Source organism: Vulpes vulpes, chromosome 7, assembly GCF_048418805.1.
Source record: "Vulpes vulpes isolate BD-2025 chromosome 7, VulVul3, whole genome shotgun sequence".
Classification (NCBI taxonomy): domain Eukaryota; kingdom Metazoa; phylum Chordata; class Mammalia; order Carnivora; family Canidae; genus Vulpes; species Vulpes vulpes.
The window spans coordinates 19,300,767-19,325,494 of NC_132786.1; the positions used below are offsets into that span (position 1 = coordinate 19,300,767).

A 24,728-nucleotide genomic window follows, 5' to 3' on the forward strand; every position below is an offset into this window, starting at 1 on the left:
TATTTATTTATTCATGAGAGACACAGAAGGAGAGCGAGGCAGAGACACAGGCAGAGGGAGAAGCAGGTTCCATGCAGGGAGCCCGATGACAAGGGACCCATTCTGGGTCTCCAGGATCACGCCCTGGGGCTGAAGGCGGCGCCAAACTGCTAAGCCACCAGGGCTGCCCTCCCCCTCTCTTTCTTAGAGTGCAGCATTAAAAAAAATAAAAAAATAAGCAGAAGCAAAACCATGGGGTGCCTGGGTGGCTCAGTTGAGTGGCCTACTCTTGATCTCAGCTTGGGTCTTGATCTTAGGGTCATGAGTTCAGCCCTGTATTGGGCTCCACATTGTGCATGGAGCCTACTTTAAAAAAGAAAAAAGCAAAATCATGACTCTTGTGCAAGTATAAACAAAGATTTTGCCAACTCATTGGTTAATGAGGGAACCGGCAGGATGCAAGAATTGGTTCAAAGTTCATTTAAGAATCTAGGGTTGACTCTCCAAGAGAGTAATAAGATGTAACTTTTGAGTTATACATTCCATTAGACAGAAAATTATTTGCATATCTATAAGGCAGAAATATGCAAAATACCTCTTTCCTTATAGAGTTGTAAAATATCTCAGATGACAGTGAAGCACAGGCCACACAGAGAGAAAGAACACTCAGTAATCTCTCCTACCTATTTTCAAAGATTTTATTTATTTATTCATGAGACACACACACACACACATACACACACACACACACACACACAGAGGCAGAGACACAGGCAGAGGGAGAAACAGGCTCCATGCAGGGAACTGGACATGGGACTCGATAGCGGGTCTTCAGGATCACGCCCTGGGCTGAAGGCGGCGCTACACCGCTGAGCCACCAGGGCTGCCCTCTCTTACCTATTTTTAAATTTTGGACTATTTTAATGGTGTTCTCCACGTTATGATAATGAACAGCCCCCAACAATTATTGTTGATCTTCAAAGATTGATTTTATTATGTGTGGCCTAATTATTTACATGGATGCAGCAAAAATCTTAATTAATTGGAATAGCCTCCTTGAATTTGTTCAGCTTAACAGTATTAAGCAACTCTTAATTCCAAAGAACAGACTTCATTTTGGAAATTTTCAAGACAAATCTTGAATCAGACTCTATCATTCTTCTATCCCAAGGGTAGGAAGCTGAGACCCAAACACTTTCTCTGATAAAATTTGCATATTGTGCCTATAAATCTCAGTGAATTTTCCTCTTCTTGAGGTCTCCAAAATTTGCTAAGGTTTCTGGACTGCCAGGGAGTAGATTTCCTTATTACCTGAGAGACAGATCCTGGAAGCCAGACGTCATATTAGTTTTCTCAGGAGGGTTTTAGAGGCATTTGCTCCATATACAACACCAACCATTGCTCCCTAGTAGTGGTCTGGTTATCCTTGATTAAATAGAAATCACTCTCAGATATCACACTATAGGGGCACCTGGGTGACTCAGTCAGTTAAGTGCCTGACTATTGATTTCAGCTCAGATCATGATCTCGGGGTCGTGAGATCAAAGCCCCATGATGGGTTCTGCCTTGGGCATGGAGCCTGCTTAGAATTCTTTCTCTCCTTCTCCCTTTCCCCTCCTCCTTAAAAAAAAAACACACACACACACACCATATAGATGACCCTGGTGCAGAATTGTTTTTTTTCAATTGTATCTTTGTAAAAAAGAAGATAGATTTTTAATGGACCTATACAATATAAATATCAGCATAAAAGTGGAACAAAACTCAGCAGAAGTATTTGTTTTGGAATTCTGAAGGTTAAGTGAAGATCAGCTAACATTTAAAAATAGTTGGTATCAGGGCAGTCCGGGTGGCTCAGCGGTTTAGTGCTGCCTTCAGCCCAGGGCATGATCCTGGAGACTCGGGATCGAGTCGCACATTGGGCTGCCTGCATGGAGCCTGCTTCTCCCTCTACCTGTGTCTCTGTCTCTGTCTCTCTCTCTCTCTGTGTCTCTCATGAATAAATAAATAAAATCTTAAAAAAAATAAAAATGGTATCAGTTTACAAATATATGATCTACTAAATTGTGAATGGGAGATAGTTTACAGTGAAAGAAGGAAAGTTGCCTCATATATCTGTACAAGTAGAACATTGAAAATAACGCCATCAGTATTCCAAGCAAATAACCACAATGCAATTTCCTTAATCAGTTCACTCGGTCCTATGTAATTAATTCTCACTCTGCTGGATCTTGAACCAGTCATCTGATTTCATGAGGGACATATGCTTCCAGACTGAGTCCCAGCAGTCCTGGCTCCACTCACTGGCACAGTCTGAGCATTGACTAAGCACTCCATCTTGGAAACCTGCTCTGAAGAGTCTTTTTTTTCTTTTTTAAAGAGTCTATTTGGAGTAACGATAGCTTGGAATACCTCCTACGGTTTTCCTGTGAAACTCTGAGACTATGCTTCTCTGATGAAGACACAGATCCGGAATGGTAGTCTTTGGCAGAGTCTTCAGACGAGCCTTAGATGGAAGCAGAAACCTGCTTGATGGCAGGACTGAATGATTGTGGTTAACTCATTAGAATAACCAAATATATCAGAGTGGAAGAGAGTAAGTCTCTTGGGGGGCTGGTCCTTATTTCATGAGGCTTTGATTGGTATTTCCTTTGAGGGATCCAGCCCCTAGCGCACTAGCACACGTAGCCCCTCTATCTCTGTTACAAGGCTGCTCTCAGACTGCAGGGAGCATCTCTCTTTGGATGTCCGTGGAGCCATTTCAGTAAAGACATATGAATGCCAGGGTGCAGAGACTCCAGGTCCCTTACCCTGGTAGACAGGCTGTGGAGGTGCTGATTCTTCATTTTCATGTAGTACGCTTTGGAGGAGGAGTGAGTGGGGAGAGCTCAGGAAGCTTGAGTGACATCCAACAATTTACTTGAAGGAGATTGTTCTTAAGGAGAAGTAACTAATTTTATTTGGTGGCAAGATAGAAGGCTCTAATATCGCTGGCCGCTTTCCTCACCTGTGGTCTGTTTGACCTTCTTGCTAAATAACAAACTGATCAACCTGTGTCAGTCCCTACATTGATCTCTGGCCGAAGGAAGTGGAGTTTCCTGTCAAAAGTTTGTGGGTTTTATTTCTTTTTATTTTTAAATATTTTTGTTGTTGTTGTTGTTCATGAGAGACACACAGAGGCAGAGACCTAGGCAGAGGGAGAAGCGGGCTTCCTGCAGAGAGCCTGATGTGGGACTCAATCCCAGGAACCTGGGATCAGGACCTGAGCTGAAGGAAGACGCTCAACCACTGAGCCACCCAGGTGCCCCTTTGTGATTTTTATTTCTTGAAGATGTAGGAGGGAAGTACTTTCAGATGCATTAGACAGAGGGTGAGACACTGAGCCAGAAATCAAGAGTCCTAGAACTTTCATATCTGCTGGTTAGGTCTAGCCATTCTCAGGGTTTGGGGACAGACCCTCTGCAGGGATAGAAAACATGAAGTTAGGGTTTTCTGAACTCTTCTCCTCTCTCAGAAGGGCCTTCAGTTCTGTTCATAACACTCCCCAAATTATGGGACAGTATTTCTGTTTCTTTAAAGGCAAACTCTTCTTTCACTAGCTCCACCCAATCAGAACTTCCTGGCTCAGCGGTTTCAAAGGCTAGCTACACTTTCCTCACAGAACAAAAGCTTCGGAAGTCTTCTTTGGAGAAAACCTGAGAACCCACAACTCGTTCAAAAGAAGGTGAGCCTGGCCTCAGAGCAATGGAGCTGTGAGAGGCAGTGGGACATAGGGGTATGCATGGGGGTGGATTCTGGGGTGAGAGGGGACGAGGTCCTGTACCAGCAGCACAGCAAGGAGGATGCTGTCAGAGGGGTAGTGGTGGAGGGTAGGGTGGGAGGAAGGGGACTCGTTGACCCAATGTCCACCTGTCTCATATTTAACAGGACAAACTTGCTGAATAGCATGATACACCTTCCATTAGTTGCTGTTGTGACAGGACAGCTGTTGTCCTCAAGGCAGGTCTTTAGAGCCAGAAGGCAATTTAGAGACCCCTGGATCTAAATCCCTCTTTCTCCTGAAAAAGAATCTGAATCCAAGCCTGTGTGAATGTGATTTTGTTAATCTCCCAAGGATAGCCCAGTCACTAATGGCATAAGAAGTAAAAACTCAGGTTGCTGAGTCCTTACAACATTTAAGGAGGGAAGTTGTATGATTGATAGTGTAGCAGATGAGGCAAGGCGGGAATGCCATGGGGGCGGGAGTAGCTATTCTACAAAGTGCATGAAATCCTTTCTTTGCCTTTCTTAATTCCAGGCCTGCTATAAGTTACGTTTCCGGAAAGAATGTGCACTGTCTATCTCCCTTGTCCTTCCCTGATCTTTCTGATTCAATGTAGACAGAAATGTAGAATCAAGGACCTGAGAAGGAACCAGAAAGAGGCCATCGTTTGTAATGGTTATGCATGAGCGTAGTAGTCAGTCAGACTTTGGATTGGGTCCCTCCTCTGCCCGATGCCTATTAGCACTGTGACCTTGGGCAAGTCTCTCAGCATTTCTGAGCTACATCAATTTCCTCATTTAAAAAGATTAGATTAAGGCTGCCTGTCTGGCTCAAAAGAGCGTGTGTGTGTGACTCTGGATCTTGGGGATCGTGAGTTCGAGCCCCACATTGGGTGTAGAGATGACTTAAATAAGTAAATAAACTTTTAAAATTAGAGTAACAAAATTAGCTTCCTTGCAGGCTATTTTTGGGGAGAAAAGGAAATAACGTATAAAAACTATCAGGGTGCTTGGTATATTATATACATTTAATAGTTGTTACACTACAAACAAGTTAATTTTTTAAAAAGATTTTTATTTATTTACTTATTTGAGAGAGAGAGAGAGAGAGCGAGAGAGCATGAGCATAAGCAGTAGGGAGGAGGCAGAGGGAGAGGGAGAAGCAGACTCCCCGATGAAAAAGGAGCCAGATGTGGGGCTGGGTCCCAAGATCCTGAGATCATGACCGGAGCTGAAGGCAGATGCTTAACCGACTAAGCCACCCAGGCGTCCCCAAGTTAAATTTTTCACTGAGGGAAATTTTTAACTCATTCAAAGATAACTTCTGTGTACCTAAACCAGGCTTCAGCAATTATCAATTTATGTCAATCTTGTTTCATCTATAAACCCCATCTTCAAACCTTTGAAGTAAATATCAGACATTGTATCACTTTATTAGTAAATATTTGAATATGTATGTCTGAAAGATAAAGACCATTAAAAATATGACTTTTTCAGACTTTGAAAAGCAATTAGGATTTTTAAAATATTACCAGATGTGTTCAGATTCCCCAGTGGTCTCATAATTTTAAAAATTGTTTGAAATCAGATCCAAAGAAGGTTCATAAATTGCAATTGTTTGATATCTCTTAGGTTTAGCTTAATAAGTTTCCACCTTCCTGTTTCTTTCTGTGAAATTTTTTTGTTTCAGAAAAGGGCAGTCTTTTGTCCAAAAGAATTGGACAGTGTACATTTTGTTGATTAAACCCTCAAGATGTTATTTAACATGCTCTTCCAGTTTCAGTGTTTAAATTCAGTGTATGAATTTAAATTTAAGGAGAGACTTAATCAGATTAAGGTTTGCCTGGTTTTTTGGGTGGGAATATTTCATAGGAGCAGTTGTAAACATATCAGCATATTATGTTCACTTCTCTCTCTTCCTGTGATTTAGCAGATGCTAATGACAGCCTATAGTAAAATTGTTTCATTAAGGGTCACAAATTATTATATTCTAATTTTATCCTTCTTTCTTCATTTATTGGATGGAATAATCCTGTAAAAAGAAACTCCCCCTCAACAATTCTTTCATTTCCATGAGGTACAGTTATGTAAAATGAAAGCAATGCTTGATTCTTTCCCTTGTTCAGAATGATGTAATTATTTCTTAGCACACTACAAAGGGAACAACTGACTTCTTTTAAGAAGATGATATTGATATGAATTCATAGATTTCAACATATTTGATATATTTCAACCCATTGGAAATATTATTCTTTTTTTTTGGAAATATTATTCTTATTGATCCCAAGTTGCCCATCTGTCAGAGCCTCTTCTTGTTGCTTTAGTCCTTTTGATAAGTTCTGAGGAATTTTTTTAAAAGTAATCTCTAAACCGAATGTGACCCTGATCAAGAGTTGCATGCTCTGCCAACTGAGCCAGCAGGTGCTCCATGGTCTGAGTAATTTTTGATAGCACCCTTGCTTTATAGTATGACAAGACAGTCTAGGATCCACTTGCATGTTTCCTGGCTCAGACCTGGGGTCAGTACTTTTTCCTCAGAGTCCTAATGTGTTTAGTGGGAAATAGCATTTGAAGAGCACAGTACGGTCACCAAGGGTTCTCGTTGCCACTGGGCTTGTCACTGGTCTTCAAAACTACACACACACACACACACACACACACACACTAAGTACAGGATAGGATTCCTAAAAAAATTTAAGATTTTTTTTGGCAGATTTTTTTCCCTTTTTGAGCTTATGATATACCCCATTAGGGGTGGACAACGAAATTACTGCATTTTTCAAGTTTCTTTGCAACTTTTGTGTGGTTTATCCATTACATGAAATACTATATGTTTCATTTGCTTTTGATTTTTACTAGTGTTTTAAGAAATATTTATTTATTTACTTATTTAAAGTAGGCTCCACGCTGGAGCCTAAGGTTGGGGTATGAACTTAATGACTCTGTGATCAAGATCTTTTTTAAAGATTTTTTAAAAAATTTATTTACTCATGAGAGACACACACACACAGAGAAAGAGAGAGAGAGAGAGAGAGAGAGAGGCAGAGACACAGGCAGAGGGAGAAGCAGGCTCCATGCTGGGAGCCAGACATGGAACTCGATCCCAGGACTCCAGGATCACGCCCTGGGCCGAAGGCAGGCACTAAACTGCTGAGCTACCCAGGGATCCCCTGTGATCCAGATCTAAGCTGAGATCAAGAGTCAGATGCCTAACTGACATGCCGCCCAGGCATCCCTTATTAGTATTTTAAAATACAGTTTTTGTTGTATAATTATATAAACTATTTAAAAGTCTCCCCTACTATCTGAAAGCAGAATGTTCCTATAAAATCTTTCATAAACCAAAATGACATGAAACAGAGAAACAATTACTATTAATTTATATGGAAACATTTTGAGGTATCCCCAGATTCCCCCCAAATAATTTCCCTTATGCATTTCTGATACTTCTAGACACAACTTGCTAACAGATGCACAAAATCAATTGAGGTGAAGCCCACACGCTCACATGGTTCAAAGCTCTATCCACTGGATGCTGGGATGCTGTATGGAGTTCCTGAGAAAGGGGCTTAGCAGCACCACTCTTGTTGCCTAAGATGTGTGCTGCCTCTTTAGTGGCTCATCTAACTGTAAAACAAACTCTGAATGCTGTTTTGCTTTCAGTTTTTTTGTAAAAATGAAAATTCTCTTCAAATTTACTTTGGCTAGCAAGAACAGGCACAGAAGTATGTCTTTCGGGATCCCTGGGTGGCGCAGCGGTTTGGCGCCTGCCTTTGGCCCAGGGCGCGATCCTGGAGACCCGGGATCGAATCCCACATCAGGCTCCCGGTGCATGGAGCCTGCTTCTCCCTCTGCCTGTGTCTCTGCCTCTCTCTCTCTCTCTGTGACTATCATAAATAAATAAAAATTAAAAAAAAAAAAAAAGAAGTATGTCTTTCATAAGAGCAAAGTGGTATAATTTGAACTTTAAAACAGCAGGGAATAACCTGTACATGCGTTTGAGATCAGACCTGTGAAGTCTAAGTATATTCAAAGAAATGCATTTCCCAGCTTCTATTCTTGTTCCCTTCACCCTGTTCTTCCCATCCCCACATAAGTAACCTTTTTGTTTGTTCACTTTTCAGATTTTCCTGCCATTGCTTTTTCATGTACATGAAATACATATATATACATATATATTATATTTTATACATATAGTTCATGTTCTTCCTTAATTAGAGAAATTGTAGGAAAGTGTGCATTATTTTCTTCACTTTGCCTTTTTTGTTTAATGAAATACCCTGGAGATCTCTTCATACTGGCATATAGAGATATTTCTTAGACCTTTCTACACTTCTCTGTGTAAATATACCTTAGTTTATTCAACCAGTCCCTTCTTAATAGGCATTTGGTAGATTTTTGTTGCTGTTTTTTTGTTTTTTTGTTTTTTGTTTTTTTTGCTATTACAAATGGTGATGCAGTGAATAGACTTATGCATAATTTTTATCCTGTATTTTTGTCAGTGTAGCTTTGAGATGTAGGGAAGGAAAAATTCCTCCCCTACCCTTCAAGGTCTTCCAGCTGGACTAAGAACTACATTTTCTTGAGATAGATTAACGAGAGAAAAGACAAAGTGTGCCTGGAGGCCCAGTAATGAAGTTGAGACCAAAAGAAATAACCAAGGCAGGCAATTTTTATACTTTTTAGACAAAGAGACAATGAATCTGGGAGGAATTGGCAAGACAAAGAAATCTTAACTTTGGGAGTTTCAATTAGTAAGGAATTCTAAACAGACTTTGGGCTGTGATAGAAAATTAGTAAAAATGAATGGGAGTTGTCTGTATAGCCTTCTTGGCTCTAAATCTCCCATCTCTGGTCATAAGGATGTCTCTTTAGCTCCTGGGACAGGGAGGGCACCTTTTACATGGGAGATTAATTTCCTACTTGCAGGGGGATAGAAGACAGTCTGAGTGTCTTTCTTGCACAGGCTGTCTCTTTAGTAACTTTTATTTAAAATAATCAGTATGCCAAAGTGGCACATTTTGGAGTGGCCTGCCCTTATATACAGGCATGTATCCTAAAATTGGGTCTAAATAATCTAAGGATAAACGCACATGTACTTTTGCAAGATATTACTAACTTCTCCTCTGTAGGTTTTGGACTGTTTTTCCATTCCCATTAGACATCGAGAAGAGGACCTATTTCCTCTAAACTTTTACCAACAGATTATTCTAGCAAATTTTTGGATTTTTGCCAAACCTGTAGGTAAGAAATAGTATCTCCAGTGTAATTTAAATTGTTTTAGTTTAGTTATCTTACTTTTCCTATGTTTGATTTATTTTTCTCTACTTTAAGTGGGTGTTAATATCTTTTTATATATTCAAGGGACATTTACATTTTTATCCTTTGAACTGTTTATTCATATGTCTTGCTCCAATTTCTATCAAGGTGTTGGTCTTTTGTTTCTCTACTTTTAGGAATTCTGTATAGTAGGTTAATTTTCTCTTTTATTCATCATTGTTATTCTTTGTCTAATAGGAAAATTAACGCTCTTTGATATGGGTTGGAAAAATTTCTCCCCTACCTTGACATTTGTGTTTTAATTGTCTACAGTGTTCTTGGCTTCACATTATCTTTTAGATTTTTATGTCATCAAATTTATGAGTCTTTTTTCTTACTCTCTTTAAAATCTTAGAAAATATTTTCCCCACGCCTAGGTTACAAAGAATTTATCTGCATTTTTTCTAGTATTTTTATGGATTAATTTTTATGTTTAGATTTCTAATCTACTTAGAATTTGAATGGCATAAGACAGTGGAGGCAGTTTTGTGTTTCTCTATATGGTTTTATAGTTACCCCAATGCTGGTTATTAGTCCATCTTTTTCCCCATTGATATGAGATGCTGTCTTATTGAATATAAATGTGGCATAATATAATTGAATTGAATATTCAGGAATATAGTATGATAAGTTTTATCTGTTTTTGAATTTTCTGGTTTTGTTTCACTGTTCTCTCTATTCATTTACTGACATCATACTGCCTTAATTTTAGAGGCTAAAATGCTTTACTATCCTGTAGAGCCAGTCATCCCTCATAGTTTTTCTTTCTTTTTTTTTTTAAAGATTTTATTTATTTATTCATGAGAAACAGAGAGACAGAGAGGTAGAGACACAGGCAGAGGGAGAAGCAGGCTCCATGCGGGGAGCCTGGTGGTGGACTCGATCCCAAGGCTCCAGGATCATGCCCTGGGCCGAAGGCAGCGCTAAACCGCTGAGCCACCCAGTTTTTCTCTTTCTTGATTGTCCAGGCTAATTTTCTTTTTTACGCATCCAGATGAATTGTTAGTCAACTTTTTAGGTGTAAGGGGAAAAAAGTGGTAACAAAAAATTTTAAATTTATATAAAATAGCATAAAAGAAGTATCTATTAACTCAAATTTTATGAAATGATTTAAACATGAATCAGTGTTGAATTTGGTGACACGTCTTCTGCGTCTAGGTATTTTTTTCTTAATGTATTCATGTGAATGTATTATAACAACCCAAGTTTCTCATATTGAACTACCCTAGTATTTCTGAAATCACATCTAATCATGGTGTATTACTTTTTTAGTGTGTAATAATTTATTTAGGACATTTGTATCATAAATGACAGGTCTGTTTATTGAAATCTTCATTAGTCTTCAGGATCAATATCATACTCTGCCATAGAAAGAATTGAAATCCCCTCCCCTTTTTAAAAGATCTTAGTTATTTATTCATGAGAGACACAGAGAGAGAGAGGCAGAGACATAGGCAGAGGGAGAAGCAGTCTCCCTGCGGGGAGCCCGATATGGGACACAATCCCAGAACCCCGGGATCACAACCTCAGCCAAAGGCAGACGCTCAACCACTGGGCCACCAAGGTGCCTGAAATTTTTCCCTTCTTTTTTAAATAATCAGGAATAGCTTAAGAAGCATTGAGATTATTAGATCTTTAAGGGTTTAGATGAGTTCCCCATGAAACCATCTGGATCTAGTACTCTTTTGTGTGGAAACTCTTTAGCTATTTTATTATTTCTTCCACGATAATTGAACTGTTTCATCTCTGTCTTTATGGGATCAACATGGATAATAGACTACTACACACTTTCAAGGAAGAACAAAAAAAAGAAAAGAGGGGGTAATATTTTCCACTTACATTGATCCTTTACCTTCTCCTTGCCTTCCTTAAGGTCTGTGGATACTAAGCCCTAAAGCCTCTTGATATTAACATGGCTGACCCTCAGGACAACACTCTGAGGATTGTTCTGGTAGGGAAAACTGGAAGTGGAAAAAGTGCAACAGCAAATACCATTCTTGGGAAACAAGTATTTGACTCTAGAATTGCTGCCCATGCTATCACCAAAGAGTGTCAGAAAGCATCCCGGGAATGGGAAGGGAGGAAACTTCTTGTTGTTGACACCCCAGGGCTCTTTGATACCAAGGAGACCCTGGACACTACTTGCAAGGAAATCAGCAGGTGTGTTATCTCCTCCTGCCCCGGGCCCCACGCCATCCTCTTGGTTCTACAGTTGGGCCGCTACACAGAGGAAGAGCAGAAGACCGTGGCATTGATCAAGGCTGTCTTTGGGAAGCCAGCCATGAAGCACATGATCATGTTGTTCACTCGCAAAGATAACTTGGAGGATCAGAGCCTAAGTGACTTTATAGAGAGCGGAGATGTGAAGCTAAAGAACATCACCAAGGAGTGTGGGGACCGCTACTGTGCCTTCAACAACAGAGCCAAAGAAGCCGAGAAGGAAGCTCAAGTGCAGGAGCTGGTGGAGCTGATAGAGCAGATGGTGCAGAGCAATGGCGGGGCTTACTTTTCTGATGACATTTACAAGGACACAGAGGAAAGGCTGAAACGAAAGGCAGAAATCCTGAAGAAAATCTATACTGATCAATTAAATAAAGAAATTAAACTAATAGAAAAGGAATATGCTCATTTATCACAGAAAGAACGAGAGGAAAAAATAAAAGCACTGAAGATGAAGTATGAGGAACAAATAAAAAATCTAAGGGAAGAAGCTGAGAAGGGTATATTTGGAGATGTTTTAAATAGTATTATGAGGGTATTTTCAAGAATATGGCATATGTTTTGGTAATAATGTCAATTTTACTTTTGCTTCTGAATTTACTATGGCTTGTAATAGTGGTAGATTGTGTTTTCCAAAGATAGCTAACAATATATTCTATCCCACTTATTCTTCTTACAATCTGACCTTGTTACTTTTCCCACTGAGTTGCAGGGTCTGTGTCTCCTACTTTGAAATTAGACAGGCTTTGTGACTGTTTTGATAAATAGCAGATGGCTAAAGCAACCTCTTGTGACTCTATGGCTAGACATGGAAAATGCCCCTTGCCCTGCAGGGGGGCTTGCCCTTGGGACTAAGCCATCATGTTGTGAGAAAGGCCATGTTGTCCATTGAGAGGCTCCCATGAAGAGGGCTTGACGTCGCTGGCCTACTCCCCTGGCTCATCTTTCATTTCCTAGCCGGACCAACTTGGAAGCCATGCAAGCAAGGCAACGCGGAAGGAGGCTCTCTGGCTGCCCTACCACCTCAGACAAAGTTGCAAAGAGCAGAGATGAGTCCCTTCCAAATTGCAGATTGAAGAGAAAAAAAAAATGATGGTTGTTGTTTTAAGCCACTGAGCTTCAGAATGGTTTGTTATGTAGTGACAGCTAACCAGAGTGGAGCCCCTTCCCAGCTCCATTCGCCACCACCTCCTGTTCCCACCTGTCCCTCTTTACAGGGCCAACAAATTGAAGAAGTTACAAAATTAGCATGCTCAGGCAATGATATATAGAGTTGAAAGACTCCATTTAGGAAAATTCAAATAAGAAATCCTGCATACATTAAGTGTTAGCGCCGCTGGTAACATGCACTGTTCTAGGGCTTGTCTACAAGTCCCTTTTAGGGAAGCATTGGCTTTCTCTGGACTATTGAACATACAACTTCTGTGAGTTTATTTTTTTTTCTCTCAACCTCATATTCTATTTGGAAGATTAAGACATACCAGAGGAAAAATGAGTAAATCAAATAAATCATTATCTCTTTACTTGTCAAATGAAATATTGCTTACTCAATTATCTACATATTTTGTATCCCAACTATCTCCACATGATGAGGACTCTGGAAGTTCCAGCCTTTTATGTGTGCATTAAACTTGTTATTGAAATGTGTGATAGTCATGACCCACAATGTGGAACTTAAACTAGGATTTTTTTCAAAGATTTTATTTATTTATTCATGAGAGACATGCAGAGAGAGGCAGAGACATAGGCAGAGACAGAAGCAGGCTCGCTGCAGGGAGCCCAATGCGGGACTCAGTCCCAGGACCCCGGGATCACGACCTGTGCCAAAAGCAGACTCTTATCCACTGAGCCAGCCAGGTGCCCTTAATCTAAGATTTTTATAGAAGAAGATCTGAGGAAGAATTCAGGGTTTGAAGTCTACTGTGAAGGATGTGTGGGATGTGTCCACGTGGGTGATGAGTTTCTTCCAGAAACGAGAAAGTTAAAGGTGACAGGTAAGGTTGTCAGGGGAAGGGTAGGGTCAGGAGCAATAGTTTTCGGTTAGGTTTGTGACAAGTTGAATATCAGTTGTCAAAGGGTCCAATATAAATGAACTGCATTAACTTGAAATTTTGGTCTGAAGATTATGTGACAGTCTTGGAATGAATGGTAGGATAGTGTATAAATATAAATATTCCCCCCCCAAAATAAATAAATATAAATATCCCCCTCAATTTCACCTGGGTCTTCAATATCCCCACCTGGCCAATGTCCCCACCGTCCAAAGCTATATGCTAGAAGATCCATATAAGACTTACAAAGGAAGGAGCAAGAACCCGTTTTGTGAGGTTTAGTTCTTCAACTAATTTGATAGCTATTTGGAGGAGTCAAGAGGAAAGGATTTTTTAAAGAATTATTTATTTATTTATTTATTTATTTATTTATTTATTTACTTATTATTTGAGAGACAGGCAGCATGTGAAGAGGGGAGGGGGCAGAGGGAGAGATAATCCTGAAGCAGTCTGCCTGCTGAGCAGGGAGCCTGACTGGGGTGGGGGCAGGTGGATGAGGGGGCTTGATCCCAAGACCCTAAGACCAGGACCTGACCTGGAATCAAGAGTCAGTCACCCAACCAATTGAGCCACCCAGGCACCCCCAATTTTTTTAAGTTTTACCTATTTAAGTAATCTCTCACTCGACTTGGGGCTCTCGAAGTCAAGACCTTGAGATCAAGAGTCACATGCTGTTTTAACCGAGCCAGCCAGGGACACCAAGAGGAAGGGACTTTTTGAAAGAGATCATTTCAGTTATAGGGACAATGACCTAATTCTAGGGGTTCATCTGGAGAATAGTCTACCTACCTGGTGCAAAAAGTGACCAGGTGTAGTTGTGGGATTAAATAAAGGAGGGACCCCAGGGACTCTGATCTGTGGCCCTGCCCAGCAGATGGAGGTTCCCTCTGCCTCAAACCAAGTGAGGTGGCCTCTGGACCTTGATGTTGCCAGAGGGTGTGGCTGCGTATGTTCCGAGATTCCTGAGGGGACTTGATCTGTGTCCCTTGGAGTTTGGCTTTGCTGTCTAGTGGTCCCATGGGACATAGGACATGAAGAGATGTTGCTGTGCTTTATGGAGGGAGCAGGGGACACATGGAGGTAGCTGTCTGGGGAACAGTCAAAACTTTCACTAGCTGCAGGGGAAAAGTAAGTGTTGTTCATAAATTAAATGTGGGCCACAGAGGTGGGAGTCAGTTATGCATATTGTACAGAGAGGGGACACATGGAGGTGGCTGTCTGGGGACAGGGGTAAGTGAACAGCACATGAGGAACGTCTGTGGCTCATACCCACAGCCATTGTTTGTGATGGTGTTTCACTGGTGTCTACATACTTGAGCATTTATTCAACTGCATTCTCTAATTATGTGTGGTTTATTACATGTCAAAGATATTTTCTATTTTAAATGGGGTTGTCTTGGGATGCCTGGGTGGCTCAGTGGTTGATCGTCTGCCTTCGGCTCAGGCCTGATCCCAGGATCCAGGATCGAGTCCCACGTCGGGCTCCCTGCGAGGAACCTGCTTCTCTGCCTCTCTCTCTCTCTCTCTCTCTCTCTCTCGAATAAATAAAAATAAATAAATAAATGGGATTGTCTTTGTATTTTTATAAATTTTAAGAGCTCTTTACACATTCTATTTTTTGTCCAATCTTTATCAAATATATACCTAAGTTCTTTATCTGGTATATGAATTGCAGATAGTTTCTCCCAGTTTGTAGCTTGCTCTTTTTTAAAAAATTTATTTCCTTACTGCTTATCTTCAGATATATATTTTCCTGATTATTTTTCATTCTTTCTGTTTCCTACTATGTACACTGAAAGCTAAATTTTAATCTGCAGTTACTGCTTTAGCTGCATTTTGTAAGCTTTCTACTTGTCCAGCCTATTCCATATTTCACTTTCTTCCCCTTCCTCTTTGTGGTTTAATTGGAATTATTTGGTTTTTGCCCCCCACATTCTATTTTTTTCTCTATTAGTTTGGAAGTTATATTACACTTTTCCTGTAGTCACCCAGTGATTATAAAACACAGTCTTTACTTCTCAAAGTCACAAGAAATTTACGTTTTAATTTTCTTCTATACAACAAATTACTTTAGAACATTTTAATTCTGTTCCCACTCTCCACTCCAATCTATATATTGTTATTGTTGAATATTTAATTTTCCTATTTTTTTCCTTTTTAAACCCTAGGAAGTATTAACAGTATTTTATACAGTTTACATTTGTTTAAACTTAGTCTTTTTTTATTTTCCTCCACCTCTGATTTTACTATATGTGATTACTCTCCTCTTGCCTCAGATATATTCCCTATAAATTTCTCATCTGAGACTGTGTTGGTGGCAAGAAATCTCTGTCTCTCTTGTCTGAACTGTATTTTTTTTTAATTTTTTTATTTATCCATGATAGTCACACAGAGATAGAGAGAGAGGCAGAGACACAGGCAGAGGGAGAAGCAGGCTCCATGCACTGGGAGCCCGACGTGGGATTCGATCCCGGGTCTCCAGGATCGCGCCCTGGGCCAAAGGCAGGCGTCAAACCGTTGCGCCACCCAGGGATCCCTGAACTGTATTTTTAAAAATATTTTATTTATTCATGAGAGACACAGAGAGGCAGAAGGAGAAGCAGACCCCCTTGCTGAGCAGGGAGCCTTGATGCAGGGCTCGATCCAGCACCCCTGGGATCATGACCTGAGCTGAAGGCAGCCACTTAACCCATTGAGCCACCCAGGCACCCCCTCCACTGATTTCTTCATAGTGATAGAGGAAGCCAGGGAAACAGTGGAGGCAGATTTTCAATGTGCTAAGAGAAAATAACAACTAGACTGAAATCCTGCACTCAGGGAAGTAACTGTCAAAAATGAAAGCAAAATACATACATTTCAGAAGTGCCTGGGTAGCTCAGTCAGTTAAGCATCTAACCTTGGCTCAGGTCATGAACCTGGGTGTTGTTACAAATGTAAACCATCACAGAGAATTTCCTTGTAAGTATTGATGCTTGTGACCCAAATAAAGAATATCTAAGTAATGGTTTGGGGGTTTAATAGTACTTAAAATTTCTGTTATATTTTACATCAATCTCTGCTCCCACTCCCACACTTAAATAGAGAATGATACAGACCTTCTAGCTGGGCTTAAGCTTAGAAATGAAATATAATCCTATCCTTTCTCTCTTCAGATCACTTCAGAATCACAGACATGTGTTCATACTCTGCTTGTTTTTCTGACTTGCTTTCGTTTGCTTATTTCATCTAAGGGCTGAGTCGTGCTTGTTATTTAGGTTCTATTGTTCTGGAATGTTCTTTATCCTCACTGCTAGTGCATGATTTGTTCCTTTGCCCTGTCTCCTGTTTTAAAGAAGTCATCAGGGGCACCTGGGTGGCTCAGTGGCTGAGCATCTGCATTCAGCTCAGGTTGTAATTCCCAGGGTCCCGGGATCGAGTCCTGCATTGGGCTCCCTGCAGGGAGCCTGCTTCTCCCTCTGCCTGTGTCTCTGCCTCTCTCTGTGTGTCTCTTATGAAGAAATAAATAAAAGCTCTAATAAATAAATAATTAATGTAGTCATCATCCGGTGCTTATATACACCAGGCCAACCCCATACTATCCTCAGAGATACTTATATCTTCTATTTTATCTCTTTGGAATTGTTAGCAGTTTGTATAATCACTCAAGTGCTATGCAACTTGAAATAAAGTATCAGGGACACCTGGGGGGCTCAGCGGTTAAGCGTCTGCCTTCAGCTCAGAGCGTGATCTTGGAGTCCTGGGATGTAGTCCCACATCAGGATCCTTGCAGGAAGCATGCTTCTCTCTCTGCCTGTGTCTCTGTCTCTGTGTGTGTCTCTCATAAATAAATAAAATCTTTTTTTTAAAAAAAAAAGGAAAGAAATAAAGTCTCAGTTATGGGGTGTAATAGTAAACTGGCTTTCATACTGGGATCCCCCCCCCATACTCACAGTTTGCATTTTCATGGGAGGTAGTGTCAGATGTCAATGATTAGCCTATTGCAAATGGTCTGAGCACCATCTCACAGGGTGACTTTGTACCCATCTAATTAATTAAATGAAGATCATTTACCCTCTCTTGCTTGAGCAGATGAGACCTTGGAAATAGCAGCTCTCTCTCCCTCAGTCACTGGGAGGAAGGAGAGGCAGTAGGACTGCCTACACTGATACGGTCTTAAAGCAGTAGGGGCAGATGTTAGGCTGGAAGGCCTGATAATGCTGAGTTGTGGGGTTGGGGACTATAGGCTTTCAGAACAGCTGAGTCACCCAGGACCCCTACAGAAAGTTCTGTTTGCAACCACTGGATGATGAAGTGGGCAAGTCTCTTACTCTAGCACGTTTGGACGGCTTCTCCTCTCACTTCCTCTTCTCTTCTTTTTCTCAACATCTTGTCTTAGAATTGCCTTTAAAGTTAGAGAAGGGAGCAGCACCCAGATTTTCCAGGTAAGAGGAAAAGGGGTATTTGGGGAGAGGGTAATGTGATTTGGTGGACAGAGGACCTCTCCCTTGGGTGTAGATCTTAAACCTACTGGTATATTCCTTCTCAGAAGGTATAGGTCTTGTTACTACCTGTTTCTTGTTTTTGCTGATATTAGGTTGTAATTTGTTTGTTTAAAGATCTTATTTATTTGAGAGAGCACCTCCGTGCAAGTGGGGGCGGGACAGAGGAAGAGGGAGAAGCAGATTCCTTGCTGAGCAGAGGGCCTGATGTGGGGCTTGACCCCAGGGTCCTGGGATCATGACCTGAGCCAAAGGCAGATGCTTAACCCAGAGAACTACCCAGACACCCCTATAATCTGTTTTGAAGGCTGAGCCCTACAAATCAATGCATCTTTCAGGGGTTGCTGTCCAAAGTATATTTGTTAAAATAAATAACAAATATGTTCCCCCATCCTTATGATGGGGGAACAGGGGACTAGCTGGGGACAAGGCACAAGCCGGGGCAGCTTATTGGCAAGCCCTTGAGACAGGTAGAGGGACATTCTTCTAGGGACTCAACTGCCTCCATGTTCATAATGTGCTGAAGGTGAAAGTCCATCTTAGCCCGACCCCCAGGAGCCTGTAGGTCTACTTTAACATATAAAAACTCCTTTGGAAATTTCCTTTGTCTCTAAACCCCCCAAAGTATATAATCACCCCCCTAAGCACATGGCCCACCCCTACACATCTGATGGGTTTCATGACTCAGGCCTAATTAGACAGGAATCAGTGACCTTTCCCTAACAATAGCTACCCCCTCACAGTCCTGGAAACCCTGCTTCCAAAATTCCTTAGAGAACACGCTGTCCCCAAACCCCTCCCGACTCCCAGGTATATAGTGAGCCACCCCTCAGGGGCCTGGGGCAACCGCTCTTCCTGCCCACGGGTCCTGGCCTCGGGCTTTAAAAAAACCACCATTTTGCACCAAAGACATCTCTAGAATTCTTCTTTGGTCGTCAGCTCCAGACCTCACCCCACTAACCTTCATCTATATTCCAAAACTTCATCACTTTAACTATTTATAGAATATATAAATAAACTTAAAGCTTTCAGGGGTAGAGTTGGGTAAGCAGACAGAAGTCACTCCGTGGGGAGCAGATGGGAGATGTGAGAAGTACAGCTGCACCTAGGTCAGGCCCAGAGGCTCTCTTACCCAGCTAACCTAAGTGCCTGCTCAGACCTGCCTCCAGAGGGAGGTCTGAGCCTCGCTCAGAGTTGTGGAAAAGGAATCTTAGGAGGTGGGATGACAGAGATGTCCCCCCACCCCCCACCCCGCCGCCCTCAGGTGACTCTCCACAGTTCAGGAGGAGCTAAGGACCAATGATGCTTGTTTTGTTTTTATGTTTTGTGGGTTTTTTGTTTTGTGTTTTAGAGAAGGAGGGGGGCAGGCAGGGACCGAGGGAGAGAGAGAGACTTAAACGGGCCCCATGTCAGCATGACCTGAGCCAAAATCAAGAGTTGGCCACTTTACTGACTGAGCCACCTAGGCTCCCCTGGATGCTTATTTTTAGGGAGTAGGAGAACTCAACCCCCAGGGTCAGTACCACAAAAGTACAGTCCTCTGTTTTTACATCGGAATTGGGATAAACAGCACAGCACTGCAGAATGGAGAGAACCCAGGGGCACCTGGGTGACTTAGACCCTTGAACATCTGGCTTAGATCATGATTTAAGGGTCATGAGATTGAGCCCTGCATCATGATCTGTGCTGGGCATGAAGCCTGCTTAAGGTTCTCTCTCCTACCCCCTCTGCAGCTCCCTTGACTCACTTAAATAAGATTAAAAAAAAACATATATATATATATATATAGAGAGAGAGAGAGAGAGAGAGAGAGAGAGCCCACATGCTGGAAGAAGGACCTTAAGAAATACCCCAAAACTTTTGGTTTCCTTTTCTGTTATTCTACCTACCTACTCCCTAGCACCCATCACTAACATCAGGTTTGTGGCCAAAGCTGATTTTTAAAATTATGTGATTTCTCTTCTCAGTGTACAGGAAGCTGTTTCTTATTCCTTATCCTTATGGGATAAAGAAATGAACGACTCTTCCTACAAAAGAAATATCTGTCCTTCTAATAGTGTTTAGATTTTTTTTTTTTTTTTTGGATGGCTTCTTATCAGATGAGCCTGGCCTTAACAACTAGTATTTTCAGCCTGTCCTAGTCAAAGTCCACTCCAATAAGAGTTCTGTGTAGGGAAACAAAATTCAACCAAGTAAATTTGAAGATCCAGTTGGTTTTATTAATGATTCCTGAATCAGGCAGCACCTTATCCAGCAAATAGAGGGGACAACCACTGACCTACACAAAAGAAAGGCACAAGGGCAGAGAGAGGGCATTAAAATAGAAGAAGAAAGGAATTTATTAGCAAGGAATGCATTGTTTAGGCACTGCTGGCTTCAGACAGTCCTTAGGATTGCCAGGAAAGGGCACCTGGAAGCAGTGCCTATGAAGTCCTTGAAGCCCTCGAAGCATTTGTTTGTGTAGAGAAAAAGGAACAATCTGGAGAGGGGAGAAGCATTGGGAAATCAGGGAGGAGAAAGCAAGAAGCCACTTTACAGAAAAAATGAAACTGTTGCCTATGCGAGGTTGAGGTTTCCACTTACTTTCTATTTCCCTAAAATGACATGTCATGTTTCTTTCTGTCCAGGAGTTCATTGCAATGGCAGCCCTGAAGTCCAGTGCAAGCTCCGGTGCCAGCGAACCCCTGAGCAGCTGCGGTGAGAGGGTGTCCAGCCCAGAGGGAGGACAGCTATTAGGGGGTGTTCTCTTGTGCTGGCCACCAGCCCTCATGCCAGCTGGAGCACTGTACCCCACCCCCATGTCTGATTTCCTCTCCATTCACTCTGGACCCTCTTGCACTTTCTCCTGGTAAAGGGCCTTTCTGTTTCTCCTCCCCTGATTTTCTGCTCCCTCTCTACCAATGCCCTCAGGATGTCCTGAGGTTGGAGTCTTCCATGGTCCTGCTAACTGAATAATCATCTGAACTCCCATCCACATTTTTCCTCAGATAATCCTCACCATCCTGTATTCGATGTTCTTGATTTCTGGAAGTCACTTGTCTCACCCCAGGATTCTGGTTATCAGATGCAGGCACCTCTGCATTAGGGTTGGTTCTGCTAATCCTCAGAAGGAGAGGGGGATTCCCTATAGATTTCGTGGAAGCCAGAGTTGGGGTTCTGCAATCTCTCTCCTCTATTTGGTATTTTTAAAAGAATATTCCAATTGACAGGGTAGATGGAAGGGGACAAAATGGAAGCAGAGAGACCACCTGGGGGCCTCTGGAAGCATGGATGCTGATGGTAGCTTGAGCTAGTGTGGTGGGCTTCCAAGTGGAGAGAGGCACAGATTTGCAGGTGAAGTCAAGAGAACACGCTGCTGGGCCGGATGTGGAAAGTAAAGGAAAGAGAAGAATCAAGAGCAGTGCCTAGATTTTTGGTCCGAATGGCAATATTCCCCCTGAGAAATAAGATGGGGCTTATAACAGTGTCTGGAATTGTGAGTGTGGTGATGTATGCATCATCTTCAAGCCAAAATGGAAGGTTGTGATACAGGATTCCTCATGCAGAAATCAGCCTCCTTCAAGGGCTATGAGGGTAGGGTCCACCTTCTGGGAGAAACAGGCTCTCAAATGTGATTGCGCCCTGTTTATCCATCCCAGGGGTCCTGGCTCTGTGCTTAACAAATACTGAAGCCCAGGCCCGTACTGACACGTAAGATGTGCAGAGGATCACTGAATACCAGTGCGGAAGAACTGCATAGATGATTTGGAGTTGCACTCAAGGCTCAGTGGTTGTTCCCAGAACAGAGCTTCTGTTGCTAGGCTGCGCTGTGCAGGTGTTAGCTGTCGACTTCCCTAGGAAGGAGAATGTGCTTCATCTGATGGAAATAAGAGAGGATAACTCCATCGATGTATGGGTTTCTTCTTTCTTTTTTGATCTATCAAAGAATTTTATAGTCACTTCAGAGAACTGTCAATATTTTCTGGCTATAATTCTTTAATGTCTTAATTTAGAATGTAAAAAAATGTAGCTAGATTCTAATCTAAGGTCTTTATTTTTTTTTTTTAAGAGTTTCTTTATTTATTAATGAGAGACACAGAGAGAGGGGCAGAGACACAGGCAGAGGGAGAAGCAGGCTCCCTGCGGAGGGCCTGATGCAGGACTCGATCCCAGGACCCCGGGATCATGACCTGAGCCAAAGGCAGACACTCAACCACTGAGCCACCCAGGACCCTGAAGGTCTTTAACTTTAAATGAAGGTATTCTGTTCTCTCTCGGGTCACAATCCCTGACAGGATGGTCACACATAGGAACTAGAAAGGGATGCTTTGTCTTTCTGCCCTGGCATCCCTTTTGTACCTCGCAAGGATGGGATGGTTTGTATAACCTGCCCACTTGACTCCTTAATGGAAAGAGGAAAAGTTCCATTTTGAATACAGTTTGGGGAAGGAACTCCCACTGAGAGGTCCCTAAGTCAGATTTCATGTTACTTCCTGCATGGCTCTGATGACCAGCTACCAGCAGCAGCTCTGAGTTCTCTTCTTGAACTATTTTGTTTCCTCTTCTGTGGGCTACTTAGCTATAAAAGGTAAGAATAAGAAGCTCAAGAGAATCCTGGAAAGTATTTGGCCCTTTCCCAAGCGCTGCAAGAGGAACCTCAGGCTGTCTATAGACTTTCAATAGGCCTCTATAGAAGGGTGCTGAAGTCACTCACAGGAGGGGAGCCTCAGGCAATAGAGGAGGGGGTTGTATGAGGGGGACAGGGGCCCTGCTGGGGAAACAGCTAGAGGTCCATCCTAATGCTGTGGCTTCTGTTTCCTGATATCCAAGGGCTTGGATCCCAAGACTGCAGAGACTCACAACTGAGACTTGTCTTAGTGGGAAAGACTGGAGCGGGAAAGAGTGCAACAGGCAACAGCATCGTTGGAGAGAAAGTGTTTCATTCCAGCATCGCAGCAAAATCTGTCACCAAGGTCTGTAAGAAAGGGAGCAGCAGGTGGCATGGGAGAGAACTCATCGTCGTGGATACGCCTGGCATTTTCGACACCGAGGTACAGGATGCTGACACGTGCAGAGAGATTGCTCACTGCATCCTCCTGACCTCCCCGGGGCCTCACGCTCTGCTCCTGGTGGTCCCGCTGGGCCGGTACACTCAGGAAGAGCGCAAGGCCATGGAGAAGATTCTGCAAATGTTTGGACCCCGAGCTCGGAGGTATATGATTCTCTTATTCACCCGGAAAGATGACTTGGATGGCATGCATTTCCAGGACTACTTAAAGGATGCTTCGGAAGACATCCAAGAGCTGGTGGACATGTTCCGGGATCGCTACTGTGTGTTCAACAATCGAGCGACAGGAACTGAGCAGGAGGCTCAGAGAATGCAGCTGCTCACCCTGGTCCAGCGCGTGGTGATGGAGAATGAAGGAGGATGTTACACCAATAAGATGTTCCAAAAGGCCGAAGAGGAGATTCAGAAAAAAATCGAAGTGTTACAAGAATTTTACAGAGCAGAGCTAGAGAGACAGAGAGTGCAGATAAGAGAGGAGTTTGGAGAGAAAATCAGAATGCTGGAGGATAAACTGGAGCAGCAGAAACGACAGGAAGAAATGGAGATGAAGTTGGCAGAGAGGGAGGCTTTCTACGCTCTAAAGCAGCAGAATGCCAGAAATGAAGTTGAGAGTGAAAGTGGGATACTTGAAATCATCATGAAAGTACTGGAGATGGCTTTCCATGTTTTCTTCTACCTATTTAAGGAAGATTAAACTGAATGAAAAGATCTCCTTATTCCCTGTGTGTTTCCTGGTGGTCCTGCCCCACCTCTACCCCCCAACTTGTTCACCAAAGTCGGAGTGCTCCGAGTTGTGTGTCCCAGGCTCTCCCAACTAAAGTGTGTAATAAAGCTCACTGTCAGCAATTGGTAGATGTCTGGTTGACTTAACAGAGGAGGGATAAATTCTCAGTTTGTGGAACTCCAAAGCAGAAAGTACTGATGCCCTCTACCTTGTGAATTCTTCAAAGAAGATGACCTCAAACTTTCTCTATTGCTCCCTCATAAAAGTTTCTCCTCTAGATTCTTTGTAGATTGCTGGATCATCTCCCTCTGCTGCTTCTACCACTTATTTTTGCCCTTAGGACATAGTGATGATAACCTTAGCCATAGGGTTGGTTAGAAAGATCAGTTCTGTGGGTTGGGTAATCTATAGATGGCGATACTTATAGAATTCTTTCCACATGATTGGAAATATGTGTTTAATTATATTTTTACAGAAGGACTCAAATTGTTCCTTACCATCTGCCCCCTGAAGAACAATGGGGCATCTGGAAAATAGATCTCTCAGAACTCAACTAAGTAAAATGCCAGAAAGAGTGGATGAAAGAGATTCAACACATAAGAGAGCAATGTTCAGACATCTATAGCAGCTCTTTGACCAACCTCAATGCAAAAATATTTGCTGAATAACCACTTTTCCTTGTGAAACCAATTGTTGCCATCACATCTTGATTATTTACTGCTTACTTAGTGCTTTGGAGGTCATCTGCACATTGCCCACCCCCACCCAGTTGAATTGTTTGTTTACTGTTACTACAATAAATCTTTTCTGTTCTCTCATATTTGTATAAAATTGGAGTCCACTCTTTCTTGGAAAATACCACTGCTATGTCTTCTAAGAACACAGGGATGAGTTTCATTTTTTTTTTGTAAAATTTCAAGATGATTTCGGAACTAGTCTTCATCAACCTTCAAGACATCTCTCCTCCTCTTTCCCGGAACACTCCAGCCACAGTTTCAGCCCCTCCGCCAGTCCAACACCACATTCTCCTTGATTCATTCATTCTGCACTAATAGAAATCATGTGTAACCAAGATTTCAGAGACCTTTCTGGTTTTCCTGGTGCAAAAATTCCCCTTTATGATATGGATAACAAAAGTAGGAGGTGCC

At 42.1% G+C, this 24,728-nt stretch overlaps 2 protein-coding genes across 9 annotated transcripts in view; both read left to right on the forward strand.

Annotated features, from left to right (window-relative positions):
* Positions 1-24,398, forward strand: part of GIMAP4 (GTPase, IMAP family member 4) — a 38,063-nt gene extending 13,665 nt beyond the window's left edge. For 3 of the 8 annotated variants that reach the window (XM_072763089.1, XM_072763090.1, XM_072763091.1), the window contains exons 3-6: positions 3,149-3,280; positions 3,579-3,703; positions 20,437-20,506; positions 22,619-24,398. In XM_072763089.1, coding sequence (XP_072619190.1) covers positions 3,149-3,280; positions 3,579-3,703; positions 20,437-20,506; positions 22,619-23,550 — 1,259 coding nt within the window. In that variant the 3' untranslated portion in view covers positions 23,551-24,398. Of the gene's footprint in view, positions 1-3,057; positions 3,281-3,578; positions 3,704-17,706; positions 17,753-20,436; positions 20,507-22,618 lie in introns of those variants that run through there. The other 5 variants (XM_072763093.1, XM_072763094.1, XM_072763092.1 and 2 more) reach the window with 4 other exon arrangements.
* On the forward strand, positions 3,621-11,967 carry GIMAP7 (GTPase, IMAP family member 7). Its single transcript, XM_025993816.2, has 2 exons — positions 3,621-3,703; positions 10,934-11,967. Exon 2 carries the CDS (start codon positions 10,973-10,975, stop codon positions 11,846-11,848), a length of 876 nt encoding a protein of 291 aa, XP_025849601.2. The 5' UTR covers positions 3,621-3,703; positions 10,934-10,972; the 3' UTR covers positions 11,849-11,967.
* Positions 24,399-24,728: the final 330 nt, after the last annotated feature.